Source organism: Vombatus ursinus, unplaced genomic scaffold (genome assembly GCF_900497805.2).
Source record: "Vombatus ursinus unplaced genomic scaffold, bare-nosed wombat genome assembly UNPS02012515.1, whole genome shotgun sequence".
NCBI classification, from domain to species: Eukaryota; Metazoa; Chordata; class Mammalia; order Diprotodontia; family Vombatidae; genus Vombatus; species Vombatus ursinus.
This window is the reverse complement of record NW_020952293.1, coordinates 1,668,764-1,691,472: the sequence shown is the minus strand read 5'-3', so window position 1 is coordinate 1,691,472 and position 22,709 is coordinate 1,668,764. Positions and strand designations below refer to the sequence as shown.

The following is a 22,709-nucleotide window of genomic DNA, read 5'->3' as shown; positions in this document are numbered from 1 at the left end:
TATGTGTGTATATACATGTGTATGTGTACCTATGTGTAAATATGGTCTCTTTACATATATATCACAGTGTGAATAACAGTGATATAGATATAGATAGTACAGATAGCACTGTGTAGATAACAACTATATATTAGAAGGAGTTAGATGGCACAGTGTATTGAGCATAGAACTTAAAAGTCAGTAAGACCAATTCAAATCCAATTTCAGACACATACTAACTATGTTACCCTGGGAAAGTAATTTAAGCTTTATTGGCCTCAGTTTCCTCATCTGTAAAGTAGATAATAACAGCAATAACCTCCCAGGGTTACAAATGAGCTAATATCTATAAAATACTTCACAAATATTAAAGTACTACAATGTTGTTATTGTTGTTCAAGCATTTCTCAGTTGTGTCTGACCCTTTGTGACCGCGTGGACCATAGCACACCATGCCATGTTTTGCCATGGTGTTTTCTTGCCAAAGATATTGATTGGAATGGGTTGCCATTTCCTTCTCCAGCTCATTTTAGAGATGAGGAAACTGAGGCAAACAGACTAGCTGCTATTATTATTATCATTATCATCATCATTGTTATTATGCATTCAAAGAAGGATCTTTGTCCTTCTTAAGCCCCACGTTTTGCAAGCCAGACCTGAGGTCATCTGAAGAACTACTGCTCACAGTTCTCTAATCCTCTAGTACCGCTGCCATTCCACAAGGGTTGCCTTTGAGTTTCTTCTTTAATAAAAGCTTATTCAGAGGCGGAGCAAAGGCAGGAAGTCACCTGAGTTCTCCCCCAAACCCCTCCAAATGCCTTTAAATAATGACTCTAAACAAATTCTAGAATGTCAGAACCCACAATAAGATGAAGTGAAACAATTTTCCAGTTCAAGACAACTTAGAAGGTTGGCAGGAAAAGTCTGTTGCACCAGGGTGAGAGAGGAGCGCAGTCCAGTGCAGGTCCAGCCAGCTCAGAGCACGCCCCAGCAAACTAGGAGCAGGTCTTGGGGTGACTGAATCATTGGTAGCAATGGTGGTTTCCAGACCTCTCAGCCCACACAGAGAGGGAAGGGGATCAGACAACCTTTCAGAAGGAGATTTATGGGGGTCCCTTTGCTGGCACCAGGGGCAGGACTCTGTTGCTTTGTCTATACTTGGATCTGGGTTGCAGTACTGGGTCTTAGTCCCACTATAAGGAGGAACACTAGCACAGCAGAGTTTGCAGCCCCAGGGGAGCAGGGACCCTGGTCCCAGTTCCACGGCTGAAAAGAGTGCTTGTGGTCATTCATAAACCAGAGCACATTACAGAATAGTAAACACATTTCTCCCTAGACCATACCACCTTGGAAGAGCCAAAAACTTACAAAAAGTTCATTGAAGAAAATAATTCCTTAAAAGTTAGAATTGGGCAAGCAGAAGATAATGACTTTTATGAGACATCAAGAAACAATCAAACAAAATCAAAAGAATGAAAAAATAGAAGAAAAAGTGAAATCTCATTGGAAAAACAACTGATCTGGAAAATAGATCCCAGAGAGATAATTTAAGAATTACTGGACTACCTGAAAGTCATGATAAAAAAAGAGCCTAGACTCTCATCAGAATTGACTCAAAGAGGGAATAACACATACACCCACACCCACACACACACACACACACACACACAGTTGGGTGTAGAAATCTATCTTACCATACAGGAAAGTAGGAAGGGAAGGGGATAAGAGGGATAGGGGTGGGGGTGGAGCTGATAGAAGGGAGGGCAGTTTGGATGAGGTAAAAGTCAGAAGCAAAACACTTTTGAGAATGGACAGGGTCAAAGGAGAGAGAGCAGTATAAACAGTGGGAAAATAGGATGGAGGGAAATACTTAGTCAATCAGTACTATGGAAAAAACCTTTAGTGAGGTTCTCTGATAAAGACTTCATTTCTCAAACATATAGAAAGCTGAGCCAAATTTATAGAAATAAGAACCATTCTTCAATTGATAAATGGTCAAAGGTTGTGAACAGGCAGTTTTCAGACAAAGTAATCGAAGCTATCTATAGCCATATAAAAAAATGCTCTAAATCATTATTCACAAGAGAAATGCAAATTAAAACAACTCTGAGCTACTACCTCACACCTGTCAGATTGGCTAATATGACAGAAAAGGAAAATGACAAATGTCAGAGGGGGTGTGGGAAAATTAAAACACTAATATACTACTGGTGAAGTTGTATATGGATTCAGCTACTCTGGAGAGCAATTTGGAACTATGCCCAAAGGGCTATAAAACCATGCATACCTTTTGATTAAGCAATACCACTACTAGGTCTGTAACCCAAAGAGATAAAAAGCAAAAATGAAAAGGACCTATATGTACAAAAATATTTATAGCAGGTCTTTAAGTGGTGGCAAAGAATTGGAAATTGAAGAGATGTTCATCAATTGGGGAATGGCTGAACAAGTTGTGGTATATAATTGTGATGGAAAACTTGTGCTTTAAGAAATGATGAGCAGGATGCTCTCAGAAAAACATAGAAAGAGTTACATGAACTGATGCAAAGTGAAATGAGCAGAACCATGAGAACACTGTACACAATAACAGTAACATTGTATGATGATCTACTTTGAATAACTTAGTTATGCACAGCAATGCAATGATCCAAGACAATTCTGTAGGACTTATGATGATAGATGATGTCTAAAGAAAGAACTGGTAGAGCCTGAATGCAGATCAGAGATACTTTTTCTTTACTTTCTTTATTTTTCTTGGGCTTTTCTTTTCTATGTTTTCTTTCACAGAATTACTTACATGGAAAAGTGTTTTGCATCACTACACATGTATAACCTATGTCAAATTGCTTGCCTTCTCAATGTGGAGGGAGGGAAAGAATTTGGAACTCAAAATTTGAAAAAATAGGAATGTTAAAATTGTTTATACATGTGATTGGGAACAATAAAATATTAAATAAAATTGAAAAATTATCTTCAAAAAAATCAAAAATAAAATAAAAGCTTATACAGTTAGACAAACTAAAATGATAAGGAATTTTAATGTGATAAATATTTGTAAATGATCAGATAAGTCAAAGACAAGTTTTTTTCTTTTATCAAATGTAAACTTCTCTTAAAACTTAGCAGATTCATCCTTTCCAAAACTTGATACTATGATTTCCCTTGAACAACACTTATGATTAACTAACCAGTTTCTTAATCTTTTGCCTTAGAGTTTTAGCTTTTAACATTTCTTTTTAATCCTCCTCATCTCACATATGGCCTAATTTTATCAGTAATTGCTATTCTGGTGCCAGAAATGGGGAAGAAATCCCACAGCATTTATACATGGAAGACACCACCCCTCCCCCACTACTGTTACCAGGTTCCTCTAACTCATTTGCTGCTACCTCATTAAGACCAAGTCTCAGTTCTCACCACTATTCATTCACAGATACTTAACGAGCATGTAGATAATCTAGTCTAATCCCTCTTTGAAGAAGAAACTGAGGTCCAGTGTGGCTTTTGAACAAGAACACAGAACTAATAAATGGCAAAGCCAAGGCTCAAACATAGGTCTTCTGCCTCCAAATACAAAGCCATTCATTTACTCTATGCCACATTGACTAAAGGTAATTGCTACCTTACCAATGTTCTATCTTCTTTTTATTGTTGTCTTATTTAAAAAAAAAAAGTTTTACTGTTTGTTTTTACATCACAGTCCTTTCCTGATATGTCTTCTCTTCCCCAGCCATCCTCAAAACAAAGGAAAACAGCTAAGCAAAACTAACCAGTAAAATGACTGTCAGTAAGCTTAGATCCCATTCTACACCATTATTTCCCAACTCTCTACTCCTGAGAGGGGATATAAGTATATTTCTTCATCTATTCTCAAGGACCAAGACTGGCCTTTAAAATTCATCTGAATTTGGCTGCCTTTTAGAGTCATTTTCATTTACATTCAGGTAGACATTGAGTATATTTTTTTAATAAATGTTTATTGAGTGATTGGTGGTTTTGTTAAAACTCCTTTATATAAAAATTCCTGTTATGCTCACTTAGGTCCTTCAGTAGTACTGTGATTTCATGGACAGAGCTATCTCCTCTTATGGCACAGATTACAAATGACCCCTTTCTCCTCTATAATTCTCACCCATGAAGGTTCTATCCAGGAATCCTCCACCAAGGGTCCATTCAACACACCTTCCTCTAGGTCTTCTAACACTTTATAACTAGTAATGCAGCCCTTCAGAGCTGGAGCCGTCCATCCACTATCCCTCACTCCAGCTATAGGAAAACTTCATTTCTGATTGTTGGACTCTTGAGTGGTGATTGGGGATACTTCTGACACACAGAAGTAATATACTGCAATCTGTTTATGGTCTCCATGGATCTTTCTCCTGCCTTTTGTGTCACTTGGAGTTCTAATTCTTCAGAGAAGAAGATCAATTACATGTCATCACTGTAAGATAATACTGGTATTAAAAGGAGGGGAGAGTTTGTGTATCAGGGAGCAGCTTGGGATTGCTAAAGATTCTACAATTTCTCAAATCCCCTTTTGCACACTCTTTTCTTCTGTGGAATTCTACGCCCATGGTCCATGTGTACGGTGCCTGTCTAAGATATAGTAGTGAAGGAGTAATTCCATGGATTTTCCATGCAACTGCATGCCACAGTTAGGGCCATCAGCACTCTTTATTCATGTGACTTTTCCTGACTGAATTTTGAGGATGGCCTCTTTTAAGCTTCTGTGCATCATTTGCAAATGAGAGCATCTGGAATATTTGAGAACTATATAGTATCCCTTTTCCATTTGGATTTTGCACAGGACATTCTGTAAGGCAGCGATAGTGTACACAGGGAGTGTCTTAACTTCCTACTGTATATGCCTCACTTAATTTTGATAATCAAGGAATTAGTGAAAAAATTATCTCTGTGATTATCTCTGATCACAGAATCTTATGAGACATCAACATATACATGGGAGGTACCTTGTTGGAGTAGTGGCTTTAAGGTTGTATTTTGTTCTACCTAGTCAGATATTTCTTTTTGTCATCAAAAAACAATAAACAAAGTGAAATGTGTTTTCTCTATATGTGTTCTAGTTGTTTGTTGACTATGAAGATGTGTTCCATTGTAAGAAGTTGTCTGTGAAAGTCTGCCTCTTCTCCCCCTCTACTCTCATCAATTATCCTCCTAATAATTCATCATTCTCTTATCTCTGCTTCATGATTCTGTAGCATTCCAGCAACCTTTTGGGGGCAGTCTTCGACTGGGTAGAAGAGTTTATAGCAGATTATCTTTGGCTTTGTCATTGTTCCTTCTGATGCATTTTCAGAGTACCTTGTGGTGTTTATGGGAGAACTAGTGTCCTCCAGACCCTAACATGCCACCATCTTCCCATAATATCTTTGATAATAATTTCATAGAGATGAGTTTATTGTTAGAGATCTAATAGAGATGAGAAATAGGCATATGATTTAGGAATTGCTGGTGTCATCTCCATAAAAATCTTACTCTCATGCCTTCTCATAGCATGGAGGTGACCCTGGGTTTGATTAGTTATGCCAAGGAAGTGCAAGCTAGCTATAAAGGCTTTCCATAAAGTCCTGGTGACATGGAATGTCTTCTGTCCATGTACCAGCATAGCTAAGCAAGAAGAAACTCATCATCAGTGGGTGACCAAAAGGGATGAATTCTTTGACAGTCACAATGCATGAAAAGGGGAAGCTAAAATGGCCATCAGGTTTGGGAAGCTCTTTCTACTTCCACAGGCATTGTAGTGCTGAGTATCACACCATTCTCCTCCTGTGTAGAAGAATAAATTTGACTAATGCAAATATAAATATGACAGTGTTTGTCCAATTATCAATGAGCACATAGACTATTGTAGGAACTTAACCACAACATCACTGATTGATTTTTCACAATGAAAAACTAGGACATATTGGAAGGAGGTTTACCAAGTTCCTTTGGAGAGACAAATAAAGGAGTTGAAATTGCATATGCAAATAAGCAGTAAGACACATCATGCCATGGGAATAGTCATGGGATACCTGGTCAACCTTCCCTGCTGGGTTCGTGACTAGTATAAACAAAAAGATTGCCAAGGAAGGTAACCACTTCTTATACATCAACAGAAGAAGAAGAAGAAGAAGAAGAAGAGGAGGAGGAGGAGGAGAAGAAGTAGGAGAAGGAGGAGGAGGAGGAGGAAGAGGAAGAGGAAGAAGAAGAGGAAGAAGAAGAAGAAGAGGAGAAGCAGGAGAAGGAGGTCTATTAAGAGCTTGGCAAGATTCTCCAAACTAAGTCAAGATGTACCCAGATGATATTCAGCGATCTCAATGTGAAGGAAGGCACAGTGGAGGGTTGCAAAAGATATGATGGAAAAGGAAGCAAGGAAGGGAGGGAAGGAGAAAAGGAGGGAGGGAGGGAGGGAGGAAGGAAGGCAGGAAGGAAGACATTTTTCCAGTGTTTCTACAGTGATCTATTCTCCTCAAAGGTGATAGTGAAATCATCACCACAAAATCACTGTGCTGTTTGGGGAAGCAGAGATAGCCATTAAGATGACATTGGTAAGAGTGTCTGTACTGGAAATGACACAGTTTTCATCTCAAAGAGTCAGGTGGTAGATGACAACAGACTTATTCTCTGTGGCCCCCAAGGGGAGAACTAGGAGTAACGGGTGGAATTTGCCAGAGGGCAGAGTGAGATTCAACGTCAGGATGAACTCCCCAACAAATGGCGCTGCATGAGTCTTTCTTGGGGGGAACCCTGACCCTGACCCTGACCCTAACCCTGACCCTGACCCTGACCCCTCACTGAAAATCTCCCAACAAAAGCGAGATGACTGCTCATTGAAAATGCATTTATTCAGCACCTGCCTTGTGGCAGTCACTGTTCTAGGCCCTGAAGATATGACAGAAAAAATAGAACAGTCCTGAACCACAAAAAAGGTCAAAAAAAATCTTCCAAAAAGTCTTGACTGACTGGAGAGATTGACTAAGTCAAAAAAGACAAAATGCAAAAGCAACAAAAGCATTAATTATACTTCAGAGTCACAAATCAACTTCTCAATAGAGGACAGGGGAGGTATGGCTAGACAATAGTTCTTTCCTATTTCCATTTCCCTCACCCATTGAGAAAGGAAGAAAAACAAAACTCATTAAAGACATGTATAGTCAAGGAAAACAAATTCCTGTATTAGCAATGCCTATATAGAGGACATGAAAAAAGGAATATATACAAATTATATGTGTATACATATATATTAATCTTATTTAATATTTTATTTTTTCCAATTACATGTACAAACAATTTTAACATTCTTTTTTTCTCCAAAGTTTGAGTTTCAAATTCTCTTCCTCCCTCCCTTCTCCCTTTTGTTGAGAAGGCAAGCAATTTGACATAGGTTATGCATATGCTGTCATGCAAAACACATTTCTATGTAAGTCATTCTGTGAAAGAAAGTACAGACAAAAAAGAAAACCCAAGAAAAATAAAGAAAGTAAAGAAAAAATACCTTTGATCTGCATTCAGACTCTACCAGTTCTTTCCATGGAGATGGACAGCACCTTTCATCATAAGACCTATGGAATTGTCTTAGATCATTGTATTGCTGAGAATAGCTAAACTATTCATCATATAATCATAAAATCATCGTACAATATTGCTATTACTGTGTACAATGTTCTCCTGGTTCGGCTCACTTCACTCTGCATCAATTCAGACATGTCTTTTCAGACTTTTGTAAAACCTTCCCCTTCATCAGTTCATAGAGCATGATATTATTCCATCACATTCACACACCATCACTTTTCAGCCATTTCCCAATTGATGAGCATCCCCTCAATTTCCAATTCTTTGCCACCACCAAAAAAACTGCTATTGATATTTTGCACATGTGTCTTTTTCCTATTTCTTTTATCTCTTTGGAGTATTATTGCTGGATCAATGGTTGCACACATTTTAATAGCTTTGGGGGCATAGTTCCAATACAGTGTTTTAATATTAACAAAACATTTCACTTATGTTATCTCTTTTGAAACAGTCCTGTGAGATAGGTGTTTTTATTATAGATGAGGACTGAGAGAAGATAAGCGACTTTGCCAGGGTCACATAACTATTCAGAGTCTTAGGAAGGAGTCAAACCCAGCTCTTCCTGACTTCAAACCCAGAGTTTTATCCATTGGGCCACACTGTTTACTGAAAGAATAGGCAAGCATGATTATTGAGTCCAATTCAAAGATCTTTGAAAAATTATAGAAAATGGTAGAAGTGTGACAATACTATAGACAGGTAAACACTGTCTCAATTTTTAAAAATGGGAACAGAGTCTGCAAACTCCAGGCCAGTAAACTTGACATTTATTTCTGGCAAATATTTTGAATGTAAAATCTAGTCATATTATGGTGAATAACACCTAGAAAATAAAGCAGAGATAACAAAGAGCCAGCATGGCTCTATGAAGTACAACCCATGCCAGACTAACATTATTTCTCTTTAGGAGGATTTTAGGTAGACCAGAGGAATGCTGTAGACAGCATTTACCTCAATTTTAATAAAGAATTTAACAGAGTCTCTGATATGCTAGTCTTGTGTAAGTAAGACGGAGAGATGGGAGCTGGACAACAGGACAGCTGGATTCAGAACTAACTGAATGACTGGACTCCAAGAGAAACTATTAACGGTTCTATGTTATCTTGAAAGAAGGGTTCTGCTATACTGTTCCAGAGGTCTGTGCTTGAACTGAAACTGTTCAATATGTTTATCAATGAAAGATAAAGGCACAAATGCTATACCTACTAAATTTGCAAATGACACAAAGCCAGATAACATGTTGGATGATAAAGTAAGGATCCAAAGAGATGATGACAAGGTAGGATATTGAACTGAATCCAATAAGAACTTTAATAGGCATTTTTTTAAAGTCTTCACGGGTTCAAAATCAATTTTGCAAGTACAAGTTGGGAAGACATATAACCGAACAGCCATTCATCTGAAAAAATATCTGGGCATTTTAGAGGAGAGCAAACTCGGAATGAGTCAATAGTGTGATATGGAGGGCAAATCCCCTTTAGGGAGTTATAGGGGCCAGAACCAGGAATGTCATTGATCAGTTATACTCTACACTGCTCCCACTACATCTGGAGGGTTATGTTCTGTCCCGGGCACCACATTTTTGGAAGGCTATGCTTGCTATGTGGAGAGTGACCAGGCAAAGGGTTTTGAGATCATACTGAATAAGAATCAGCTGAAGGAAATGAGGGTGTTTCTACTGAAGAACAGAAGACTTAGGGAGTGACATGAGAGATGCTTTTAAGTATTTAAAGGTCTATTGTTTTGTTTGGCCTCAAAAAGCAGAATAGGAACAATACATGGACATTGCCATGGCAAATATAGGTTGGGTAAAATTTAACCATTAGAACTATCCAAAAATTAGAAGGTAATGTTTTTTTCACTGGTAGGCTTTAAGCAAAGCCTCAAAGACTATTTGTTGAGGACCCTACAGAGTGGCTGATCATTCAGGCAGAAATTGAACTAGATGACCTCAGGCTTTCTTCCAATTCTGAGATTCTGTGACATTTGTCTTTGAGCTATATCAGTTCTTAAATTATTTAGTGCCAAATTCCATTAATTCTGAATGGTGGCTAAAATGAATAAGTGAAAATGCCAACTTTATTTCAAGATTTCATTGTTTGTCAAGAGTGAGTAGAATAGAATCCAAAATTGCTTTGTTTTTAAACAAAAATATAGGCTATACAGTTTAGAATACTTTTCTCCTGGGGGCAGCTAGGTGGCACAGTGGATAGAGCACTAGCCCTGGAGTCAGGAGGACCTGAGTTCGAATCCGACCTCAGATACTTGACACTTAATAGCTGTGTGACGCTGGGCACTTTACCCCATTGCCTAGCTAGCCAAAATAAAATTAAAAAAAAAGTCATGGTCAGAATACTTTTCTCCAAATCCTTTCTATATTTTTCCCATAACTAGTTCTCCTCTATCTTAATCAATACTTTCTAATAAGATTGAAAAACAACAAGCCTCAGAGTTTTTTCTAATTATATTGAGAATCCTTTTGATCTGCTAAAGTTTGACAGACACAGTACTTTGAGAAGGATTCTGAACTCTGCACGACACCCAAACCTGATCTCATCTCTTACTGGTGTCTGCAAATATCTGGGTCCAAAAAGATCATGGCATGCCTTATCAGCATTCTTGCTCTATGAAGAAAAAAAAGTCCTGAACACACATAGGGCCATACTAAAAATATCCTAAACTCCTTTGGGTCAGAAATTCAGCAAAAACAAAAGGCACAGTAGAATTGGGTGCAGAGTGATTCAAATGTTTAGAATTTCTCCTCATCTCTTTAAATTTTACTCCTCCCATTTTCCTTTAGGATCTGTTTCTTATTATTTTATTACTGTTAAAAATTTCATATATGTTCAATAATTGGCAATGTCAAGATTCATAGTATTCCAGATGATGTTCCCTAAAGAGAATTTTAGATAGTGATAGTGGTAAGCTCCAAGATCACATAGCTGTGCATTTTTTAAGATGTCAGAATGGGCAAGGATTTCCACTCATTCCCTCTTAATGTCTCTATGATGCAAAAGATCTGAATACATTCACTAAGGCTTCAAAGCAATGGCTTTAGTGATGGAAATCAGACCCATGCTGAGTCAGATTAGCATATACTCCAAAAGGGTCCCAGTTGGTGAGATCCATTCTATCTTGTTTCCAATAGAACTGAGGGTCAGTGGGTTAGTGCACAATGACATGCAGTTATTTGGAGTACTTAGAGGCTGTCTGTTAACAAGGTAACTAGGGGAAGCTTCAGAGGAAGGACAATCAGGTAAGTCTTCATTGCACCAGTATTCCAAATGCAGGGAGGTAGCATTTTGCTCCTGTGGAGAAAGGGCCAACCATCCTCATCAACTGCCAACCAATTATCACACATGAGGTAGGCAAGCAAGCCTAAATGAATCAGCTAGAACCCTAAGGAAAAGACAGGAGGCAGCATGTGCCAAGGAAATCACATCACCACTACCACCACTTTGACCATCTTCTCCCCTCAGATCCTGATGGAAACAGTTCAGGACCCTGAACCAAAGAGATTGTGGAATAGCATTGTTTCCAGACAAGCGCCCTCAGCCATCATCCTGAGAAGCATCTATGGAGATGCAGACTGGAAGCTGCTCCTACAAGTGCTGTAGTCACCACTACTCAAGACCCAGAAAGGAGGATTCTTGCCACTGGAGTCCATGACTCTGTCAAGTGGTTCCATTTCAGAAAAGGAAATGACATGAACGCTCTGAAATGACCATCTGCTGCTGCTGGATCCTAAGGTCAATGGAATCTTTCCATCTGACTTGCAGCTGGAACCTTCCATCTGTGCTGTCTCCTCCATTAGAATGGTAGCTCTTTGAGTGCAAGGCTGTCTTACTTTGCACTTGTATTGACAGTGCTGTGTACATATTAAGTACTTACTGAATGCTTTATTCATTCAGTCATTCATTCTGGACCCTGAAAGTCAAAAACAGGGCCAAACAAAGGCAAAATGCTCCCCCGCAAGGGCAGCTTTATTGGGTAACTGAGCGAAACACAGTTCTGAGACATTGGTGGCATTTGTGACCAAGAAAATGCAGCTCCTCTAAATCTGGGATCAGATCCAGATGCTCTGCTTAATCTCTTGGTCAGTCTCATTGACACTCTGGATTGCTTAAGGAATTCCTCTATGGCTTGTACAACCTCAGCTGCTCATGGGTCTCTGGGAAATTGTTGCTAGATTGTATTTTTTAAAAGGGGCATTCCTATTGATCAACCATATGGGTCAGGTAGTTTATTGGATTTTGGCAGCATAGACCAGTGGAAACAACACTGGCTCCATAGTCAGAGGATCTGGCTTCAAATGTTCCATTCTAATGCTTGACGCTTATGCAACCTTGGGCAAGTTGCTTAACCTCCAGGGGTCTTAGTTTGCTTTTTGCCTGCTTGCATAATAATGAAGCTCTTGTTTGTACCAGCTTCCCAAGCACCCTTTCCTGTAAATTCCCTAACCCAGATCTTTGTTTTAACCCAAGCCATAAGGCTAAATAAAGAACAATACCAGTAACCTATCACAAGGTCTTAAGAGACTTTACTACAAATAGAAATCAAGTAATGTCAGTCATGAACCAAATTATTTAAATAATAAAAATATGCTTCTGGACAACTTCTCAGAGATATAAATTTTCTGTGGAATGTTTTAGTTGAATCCCAGAAATTTTATGTTGTCTCAACATTTTCATTCTATTGTTTTGATGATTTGCTATTTGATTGACTCATTATTTAAGATGTCATTATTAAGTCTTCATTTAGCTCCATATTGTTTGCTTTGTTTACTACTTTATAGTATCATAGTTTATAAATCATGCATTCAGTGTTTCTCTTTTTTATAGGTCCATTACAAACTTGTTATTCTAATTTCAACTGGACCCTCACTAAAGCAAGGCAATTCTACTTAATTCTTTATCCCAACTGATTTCTGTGGCTGTTGCAAACCTCTTCCCAGCTAACTACCTCATCTCTTACTCTACTAAGAAAATTGAGGTCATTAGCCATGAGTTCCCTCTTCTGACCTTCTCCTGAAATCACAATCCCTTGGCATCATCCATCACTCTTCTCCTTTACTCTAGTCTCTGATGGAGAAGTGGTCATTCTTACCAACTCTTCTATATGTATTCTTGATCCTATCCTCTCTCATCTCTAGGAGATTGTCCCTTCCATCATCCTCTATCTCACTCATCTTCAATCTCTCCCTATCTACTGATTCCTTCCCTGCTACCTGTAAACACACCTAAGTCTCCATCACCCTTAAAGAAAAAAACTCACTAGGTCCTACCATCCCTGTTAGCAATTGTTCTATATTTCTTCTCCCTTTCCTAGCCAAACTATGAAAAAGTTGCTTATATATGTTGCTTCCACTTTCTCTCCTCCCTCTTTCTTCTAACCCTCTGCAATCTGACTTCTGAGCTTATCACTCCATGAAACCTGTTCTTCAATAATCTCTTAATTGCCAAATCTTAATGGTCTTTCCCAAACTTCATCCTTCTTGACCCCTCTGTAGCATTTGAAACTGCTAAATACTCTCTTGTCCTGGAAATTGATTCCTCTCTGGGTTTTCGTGACACTGCCCTCTCTTGTTTCTACTCTTATCTAGCTGTTAGCCTCCTTTGCTGACTATTCATCCGTGCAATTCCCTCAAACTCTCCATTGATCCCAAGGCTCCATCCTAGGCCTTCTCCATCTCTAGAACTTGCATCCTGAGGCCAGGCTGTCCTGACTGCTGACTGCCTCTCCTAGTCCACTACTTCACAAGAGCCCTCACATGTTTCACTTCATTCCCTACTCTCCGGACATCTCCTGCACTACATTATTGTCTGGAATATATCCTTTGCTCCCCATCAGTCTCTTTCCAGTTGTGAAATGATGATCAAATCAACTCCCCCATTGTTCTATATGGGGTGTGTCAATATATTGCCCCCAAATATTCTCACTATCCCTATAACTTTTGGTACCAAAGTACCCTCTTCCTGGCCATCACTCCCCCATGCGTGGGGTCTCCCCCATTATAACTAATCAACCAATAGAGTATTTATTAAGCATTTGCCATGTTCTAAGCACTATGCTAAGGTGCTGGACAGTGCAAAGAATGAAACAATCCCCACACCCAATGAACTGACACCCTAATGGAAGCTCCTTCCTGGCATGGATTGTCTTTGCTTTTGTATCCCCAGTGCTTAGCAAAGCATTTGGCACATAGGACGTGGGTAATAAGTTCCTTTATCATCCTCTCTCTACATTCTCTCACTGCATAGCCTCAATAGTGCCCGTGGGTTCATTTATCATCTCTATGCAGATAACTCCTCGATCTATATATCTGATCTCCCTCCTGAACTACAATCCTTTATTGATAACTGCATTGGACACTAATTGCATTGTATTGGACATCCTTTATTGTACTGGACATTTCACACTGGATATCCCATTGGCATCTCAAATTCAAATGTCTAAAACAAAGATCACTTTTTCCCCAACATTCTCCTCTTCCAGTTTTCCCTGTCCCTACTGAGGGTCCCATCGTCCTCCAGAAAACCCACATTGGCCAGGCTAGTGTCACTTACTTTACATAAATGACCAGCCGCCAAGTCTTTGTTATTGCTATTTCCTCAACCCAGCTCATTCTGTCATTCTCTCCCTTCACATGACGACGCCCCAGCTTAGGCCCCGTCACCTCCCTTAGGAGCAACTGTAATAGCCTTCTAATGGATCTGCCCCCCCCCTCCAATCTTTCCTTCTGCAAAACCGCCAAATGATTTTCCTAAAGCCCAAGTCTGATAATGCCACACCACACACACACACACACACACACACACACCCATTTGGCATGTAAAGCTTTTCCTGACCTGCCCTCTCTCTCTTCTTCCCTCTGAAATCACATCTGGTACATCCATAGTTGTTTGTTTGAAGGTCATTGCCACCACCAGAGTGTGAGCTCCTTAAAGGCAAGGACGGTGGCTTAGTTTGTCTAACATCCGGTTACTCTCAGGCTCATGTCTAGGGACAGATTTACAAAAGGTGGCCTGCCTGGGTAGTCATCATGTCCTTGGAAGGATAGTTATGAAATGGCTTGTGCTTACATCCCAGTTAGAGTCAAACTGTCTAACAATGTGCCTTCCATTAGGAAAGGTCCTTCTCTTATTTGGCTCCCACCATATCCTCCCTACCACAAACAAATGGATACCGGGCAATATAAAGACAAGTCCAACACAAGTGTTTATAAGAAATAATATTAAATCTTTTAAATAATATATCAGTAATATTAAACAGTATTATTAATATGTAATAATGTCAATAATAAATTAATAATATTAAATAATTAAATCTTTTAAATAATGTTAAATCTTTAAATCTAAAATACTCTTAAAACCCCAACTAAGTGAAAGGCAGGGGCAGAATAGGAACCAGGTTCCTCATGGAGAGATTTTGTCACTTCTAGAGTAGTCAGTGCCCGAGATTATAAACAAACAAGCAAACAGTCACAGGCCTCTCTGCTTGTCCATTTAGAAGTCATCTCTTGTGGTCTGCAGATGAGGCACACACACACAGACTGTGGCCATTGGATGACGGCAAACTTTCCCTTACCTCTCCTTGTCCTCCTCTAGAGTCCCAAGCTCTTCCACCCTGTATGTGAAAATCTTTGCCTTCCCATCTGAGGCCTCATCTTGACTTACTTTCCTTTCTTCTCAAACTTGCAAAAACTACAAATCCCAGGGTTTTTGTGGCCAGCCAATCCCTTGCCAGAAGGGTTATATTCATGTCCCTAGAGTTTACTACAGAGTCCAGCACATATTAAACACTTAATATAATGCTTGTTGACTGACATCTAAACTAAAGGAGGTTTATTCATATGAACGAGAGGGAGAGGGAGAGAGAGGGAGAGAGGGAGAGAGAGAGAGAGAGAGAGAGAATAAGATAGTCTTAGGCTGACCTCCTTGGTAACCTAACCATTAAATCTATGAAACAAATATTTTGGCTGTGTCTATATATGGAAGTTTAATCCTTCTGGCTTCTTAAAGATTTGCCTTAGCATTAATTCCAGATTAGGTATATTGTGCGCACTTCTTTTCCAAACTCATTGCGAACCTGTTTCTCCTGGTGAAACATTTCAAATGAAGGTACATTTTGAGAAGCCTGTGGTTTGTGGTACACCACATTTATTTTAAGTAATGGGAGAGGATGTGTCCTCCCTAACTCATGGTAAACCGATCAGGCCTGTCATCATCCTTCCCCACTTCACCAGGAATAACAGAAAGTGTCTCGGTGCTGGTGTCAGAAGACCTCATCCAACCGGCCCCACACTTTCCCAGGAAACCGTGTAGTCCTCCAGACTCAGGGCTAAGGTTTAGGACTCCATCCAAAGAGAATTTTGTGCTTGGGGCGCCTAGAGAATCAATTCCTCACCTTCCTCCAAGTGCGTAGGGAGACCCTAAGATTTTCAGAGGCATTCTGGTACTGCTCGAGCCTCAACATTTCCCTTCCATTTGACCTGACTGGTCTGAATAACTCACAGGCTCATAGCTCTCAAGAGACTGTCCAGTCACCCCGCCTCCCTCTACTGATGAGGGAATGAAGACTCATGGAGTCTTGCCGGACTCAAGTCGGACAACTTGCCCAAAGGTATGCCATTAGTGGCAGTGGGACAAGAGACAATGCTAGTTAAGGCGAGATCCAGTTTTGCTCTGGAACCTTGGGTCTTAGGTCCCGGTGGTTCTTTCAGCTCCAGGGCCACAGGCTTCAACTTCTTCCTTCCAGAAGACCAGATCCAAGAAGTTGATGTTATCTAACACAAGTCTTCCCCTTTCTCCAGGAGAAGAACTTGGCATTGACCAGGAACTTGGTGTCATGCAGAACTCCCCGCCCCCTTTTTTTTTCCTCTCTTCATTCCGGTACACAGTAGGAACCTAATAAATGCTTGTTGACTGAGTGATACCCTTTACAGTTATATTTAAAGTTGGAAAGGCTGAAGAGTGCAGCACTGTTCCATATTTAGCTTGAGTCCCACTTTGTTCCTATTTCTAGAGGGCAATGGGTTCAAATCCACATCACTTGGAAGGTGACCAACAGACACTGATTCCTAGAGCGAAGAAGAATGGCTCCTCTGTGAGCTCTGAAAGAACAAATCTGAGGATGACGGAGCTTCCCGAAGCACAGAGCTGCTTCCAAGACTGGAAGGGGCGCGGCCAGAAAACGCAACCAAGAGCCTCCCGTGTCCCACCCTCCCACCTCCAACCACGTGATGAAGTGTGATGGTCCGAAGCGTGGAGTCCAGGCGGCGGCCACTGCAGGGGCTGGCAGCTTCTCCGTGTATATGGGGCACAGGCAGCCATGGTAGAGTCTCCCCTTGGCTTTCTCCTGTCCCCAAGAAAGCAACCTTAGATCGCTAAATAGAGAGGAAAGGGAGGATGGAGGCCCCCAGTTCTTCATGTCCACACTAGTGGTCACCCTGCCCACAGCACCTTCCTCAGGGCTTTCTAGCTCTCCCAATCCTCCCTGTCCTCCACACCAACCTTCACCATAAAGGGCTTTTCATCCTGAAGCTAAACTCCTGAACCAGGCTCCATCTCACAGCTACTTTGGCACCCACAGCGCCGTAGGCTGCAAGATAATACAACTATAAGGTGAACTCCTTAAGGAGAAGAGCCATGTCACCAACTTGCTGGCTCCCCCACAGCACTCAACACAGTGTCTCTCATGGCACATTTTTGGCAAATATTTGCTGACTGATTTTATTTTTAACAATTAAACTGCCTAAGACCAGGTTACAAAATGATGGGTCAAGATCAATAGGCAGCAACAACAACAATAAAAAATAATAATAGCAGCTAGCATGTACCTAGGACTTTTAAGGTTTGCTAAGTGCTTTATGAATATTATCTCATGCAATCCTCACAATAACCCTGGTGGTAGGTGCTATTATTATCCCCATTTTACAGATGAGGAAGTTGAGACAGAGGTTAAGTGATTTACTCAGGGTCACACAGCCAGGAAGTATCTAAGGCAGGGATTGAGCCCAGGTCTTTCTGGCTCCATATCCAGTGGTCTGCGTACTGTGCCAGATTCACCACCACTTGGGGAAGGGGGCATCCAAATGGAGGCAGGGCAGAGAAAATCTCACTTCTGCTATTTCCTATATGACTGGGTAAGTCACTTACCTTCTGCCTGCCTCAGTTTCCTCATATGTAAAACGAGGGGTTTGGACTGGGAGCCAGCGAGTTAACACGTGTAAATCACTTTGCAAACCTTAAAATGCTACGTCAGTCTAGCTCGTGGGTGGTCTCAAAGGTCCCGTCTACCTGTAAACATCACGCTCTTGCTTTTCAAGAACAGAAGCCTTGCCCACCAGTGAGGCCAAGGCAGTATGATTAAATGGACAAAGAATGCATGGAAGACACTAGTCTTTGAACTGTCATCCTAGTTTTCTGAATAGCATGCTGAGTGACTTCCTTTACACCTTAATTCCCTCTGAAGGGAGAGGGAGAAAGGTAGGGAGAGAGAGACAGACAGACAGACAGAGACAGAGAGACAGAGACAGAGAGACAGAAACAGAGAGACTGAGACAAGAGGGGAGAGAGAGAGAGAGAGGGAGAGAGGGAGAGAGACAGAGACAGAGAGACAGAGACAAGAGGGGAGAGAGAGAGAGAGAGAGAGAGATTATTCATTCTGCCCTACTTGAGGAGGCTGGGAGAAATGGCTAATTAAAATTTGTAAGGAAGCAATTCAATATGTATTGCTCTGCTAGCAGACTAGGGGTGCTGACTGCATCTCGGTGTGGAGCTGTAATCAATCACAGCCAGGGCCACAGAGTGCCTACCTTCCAATCTGGATGTGGAACACGGCCTCCCTGTTGCCAATATTCCGTACCAGCAGAACCTTCTGGGTGCTGTATTTGACAGGACAAACGCCAAAGTTCAGCTCATCAGGAAAATCGAGAATGGCTCGAGCCCCTCGAGCCTTAATGGGCACGATGAACTTTTCTCTTTCAGTAACACAGGTCAGCACATGGGAATAATCCTAGGAGGAAAAAGAGGACTCATCAGCCAGGAGCCTACAGGCCCCAAGTCATGAGGGGCAGAGGGGTGGCCTGGCTTTTTATCACGCATTTCATAGAACGACTTAGTAGAATCTGCTTTATCTAACCAGAGCACGGCACCTGTTCAGTGCAGAGCACCATCTGCACTCTGGGCTTTGTCAAGGAGAAGAGCCATTCAGCTCAAAGAGATGAGTTTCCGTTGTGTCTTTCCCAATCAACGTGACTAAGATGCTCTGGACAAATTCATCCTTTATGTAAACTTGTGTGATAAAAGGGGCAGCTGGGCGGCACCATAGTGCACAGAGACCTGGGCCTGGAGTCAGGAAGACTCACCTTCCCGAGTTCAAATCCAGACTCAGACACTTACTAATTGTGTGACCCTGGGCAAGTCATTTAACCTTGTTTGCCTCAGTTTTCTCATCTGTAAAATGAACTGGAGAAGGAAATGGCAAATCACTCCAATATCTTTGCCAAGAAAACCCCGAATGGGGTCACAAAGAGTCAGACATGACTGAAAAACAACCGGCCAGTATGTAATATAATAAAATCACTAACATTTATATAGTGCTTTAAGGTTTGCAAAATACTTTACACCTGATGCCTCATTTGATCCTCACAAAACCCCTCAGAGGCAGACGCTATTATTACACCCATTTCACAAACGAGGAAACAGCTAAGAGAGGCTAAGCGTGTTGTCCGAGACCACACAGCTAGCAAGTTTGTCTTAGGCAAGATTTGAACTTGGGTCTTCCTAACCCCAAGTTCAGCACTTCTCTCTTCGACAGTGTTACAAAACAATACCACAAAAGGAGAATACCACCATAATGAAAAAGGACCGCTAAGGAGAATAAAGAATCCTTTTCTTGGTAATAAGTAGGTTTGAAGTATGGATGTCACTCTATCCAAGAAAACAGCATCTAACTCAGGTTTGGTTTTCATTTCAGGTTTTCCAGAAATCCTCCCTTTTCATGTATATTACTGGCGTGAGGTATTTGTAAGTCGCTGAAAACTTAATCTAGTAAGAAGCAATGAGTTGAATCATTTTTTGTCGTGTCAGACTCTTTGTGACCCCATTCTTGGCAAAGATACTAGAGCACTTTGCCATTTCCTTCTCCAGCCCATTTTACAGATGAGGAACTGAGGCAAACAGGCTGAAGTGACTTGCCCAGGGTCACACAGCTAATAAGCGTCTGAGGCCAGATTTGAACTCAGAAAGATGATGAGTCCTTCTGACTCCACGCCCCGCACTCTGTGCACTATGGCGCCACCTAGCTACCAGTAGGCTGTGATAGCATTAAGATGATTTCATAGAAACCACAGGACCCATAGAAGTGATTAGAAAACTCTGACCTCTGGTATAGCTTTATCCCTTTGGTTGATCTCATGTAGTCCATGGAATAAGCACCATGCCATGGGGTACCAACTTATGCCTAGAGTTACAAAGATGCAGAACAGTTTTTCCATGAAAGTCTGATGTATCTAAGTGTTCCTCTCTATGTCTTTCTCTCTCTGTGGCATTCTGTGTGTGTGTATATGTATATCTCTCTCTCTCTCTTTCGGATTCTATCCCTCTTACCGGCCTTCACTTATTTCCCTTTTTCACCATCTCTCAGGTCCCTCTTCCAAAACTGATCATAGTAGAGAAGTAAAAGTTGGGTTTTAAATTTTTATTGGTTTACTTATCATAGAGATATTTATGCTTCTTGTTTCTTTGGTTTGTTTTCATTTCAAAGGTAATTCAGAAAAAAACCACTTGGAATCATGTGGAAAAAAAGACAAAATTGTTTCATATCGCCAAAGAGGCCAAAGACAGAAAGAAAGACCCTAAATATGACAAAATAGGCAGAGTAGCACTTGCGTGGCAGCAAAATGTAGAAACTAGGTGCACGCCCATCAAAATGGTTGAACAAATTATGATGAATAAATATAAGATACAGATTGAAATAAGCAAAACCATAATATCAACTTTAATGTAAAAAGGGGGGAAATCCTGTTAAAATCAAGCTGAATGCTGAGTAATTGACCAATCATGGACTAGAAAGGTACGTGGAAGCACTACCTTGCAGTACAGAGGTAGGAGGCTACAGCTGGGGAATGCCGCAAACACTGTCAGATTTGATCACTGTGCCATGCTGATCATACTTACCTGACTTTGTTACAAGAAAGAGCTCATTTTAGGGTCAAATGAGGCACCGGGTGTACACGTTGGAATGACTGTGACATAAAAATGAAAGGCATGAACGAAACTTTTTAAGTCACATGACTTTTATAGGTATTGCTTTCTCTTTTTTAAAAAAAAGTCACTTAGATTAAACTATGTTTACATCTGTGGTTCTTGAGGGCGGGGACTGTCTTTTGCCTCTTTCTGTATCCCCAGCACTTAGCACAGTGGCTGGCACACAGCAGGCACTTAATAAATATTTCCGAATTAACTTTTTTCCCTGAGAGTCAATGGTCCTCAAGAACAACAACAACAAAAAGGTTCCTGAACCCTCCTTTGTAGTGACATTAAATATAAGATACAATACAAACCAGGCATATAATAGACTCAGGAAATACCTAGTCCTCTCTATCAAGATTATACCTATACCATCCCAAATGGATAGATCCTAACCATACTTTTAGAAACATTGCTGTTGTTGGTCAGTCATTTTTCAGTTGTGTCCGACTCTGTGTGACCCCATTTGGGGTTTTCTTGGCAAAGATATTGGAGTGCTTCACCATTTCCTTCTCCAGCTCATTTTACAGATGAGGAAACTGAGGCAAACAGGGTTAAGTGGCCTGCCCAGAGTCACCCAGCTAGTAAGTATCTGAGGCTGGATTTGAACTCAGGAAGATGAGTCTTGCTGACTCCAGGTCTGCCTGGTACACTATCCACTGTGCCCCCTAGTTTCCCATCAGAAACATTACCCAACCCATTTCAAATTTAACTATTTTTACTTTTTTATATCTATTTTATCTCCCTGCTCTATGACTACCTTTCACCCACTCTGTACTTAGCTGGTATGTGCTCATTTACATGTGTTGGCTCTCCCGTTAGAATGAAAGCTCCTTCAGGGGAGGGCCTGCTTCAGCTTTTTCTTTGTATAGTCAGTGCCGAGCACAGGGTCTGCCACACACTAAGGGCCTAAGAAATGTTTGTTGATTGGTTGATTTACTGTTAGAACAGTTGTCTTCACATCTAATGTCACCCTCAAGCATCACCTGAAGTCTATTTCCTCTTATTCTGTCCAACAGGGTGAGGGTAGGAGTGGGAGTGGGTGAAAAAAAGCTGGTAATAATTCTTAAGAGTAATCACTCCACATGTCCTTAAAAACTTGTCAAGTCGTTCTTGAGTTCTTTCTCCACACTAAGAAATTCCAAGGCCTTTCCTCAAAGGTCCCATTTTCGAATGCTTTAATCATCTTCACAGCTTACCTCTGAAGCCCAGCGGAGGCCTTGAGGTGTGGAGCCCAGAAAAGAGGAAAACATTCTACAGCAACAGTTGAGGGACTTATTGTTAGGGGATTATTTTAGACACCCCCCCTCCAAGTGCAAGCCCCACCTACTCCTTTTCCAGTGCTTAGCACAAATGTAGTGCTTAATAAATGTAGTGCTTAATAAATGTAAGCTGATTTGCCACTAAAAATTCAGTTGTGTCTGATTCTCCTTGATCCTATTTTGGGGTTTTCTTGGCAAAGACACTGGAGTGGTTTGCCAGGGCTGGTTCTCTATCCACTGTACCCCCAGCTGCCCCACTAAAAATTGCTTCACTACAATAAATGAGACTTGCCATGATTTTTGACAAGATGAAGTCTTGCCTTCTAAATTAATGTTTTGCACTTATACAATAAGAACATTGTGAGGACAAACAACTTTGAAAGACCTAGGAGCCTTGATCAATACAATGACCAACCAGATTCTAGGGGACATAAGGCCTCCTGCCCACCTTCTGGCATAGGGGAGTGAACTCAAGATGCCCAATGAGGCACAGATTTTTTTGGACATAGCTAATGCAGGACTTTGTTTTGTTTGACCATATATACTTGTCAGAGGGGCTTAATTTTTTTTTTGTTTCACTGTTGGGGTTTTCCCCTCAGTTGGGGCGGGGAATGAGGAGGAAGAAAAAAAAATGGATTTT

The 22,709-nt window shown here is 40.8% G+C and overlaps 1 protein-coding gene across 1 annotated transcript in view; it reads right to left on the bottom strand.

Moving 5' to 3' along the window:
• Positions 1 to 22,709, bottom strand: part of HYDIN (HYDIN axonemal central pair apparatus protein) — a 470,364-nt gene that overhangs the window by 371,173 nt on the left and 76,482 nt on the right. Inside the window, exon 6 of the mRNA XM_027857914.1 lies at positions 18,371 to 18,570. Within this exon, the coding sequence (XP_027713715.1) occupies positions 18,371 to 18,570 (200 nt within the window). The remainder of the gene's footprint in view (positions 1 to 18,370; positions 18,571 to 22,709) is intronic.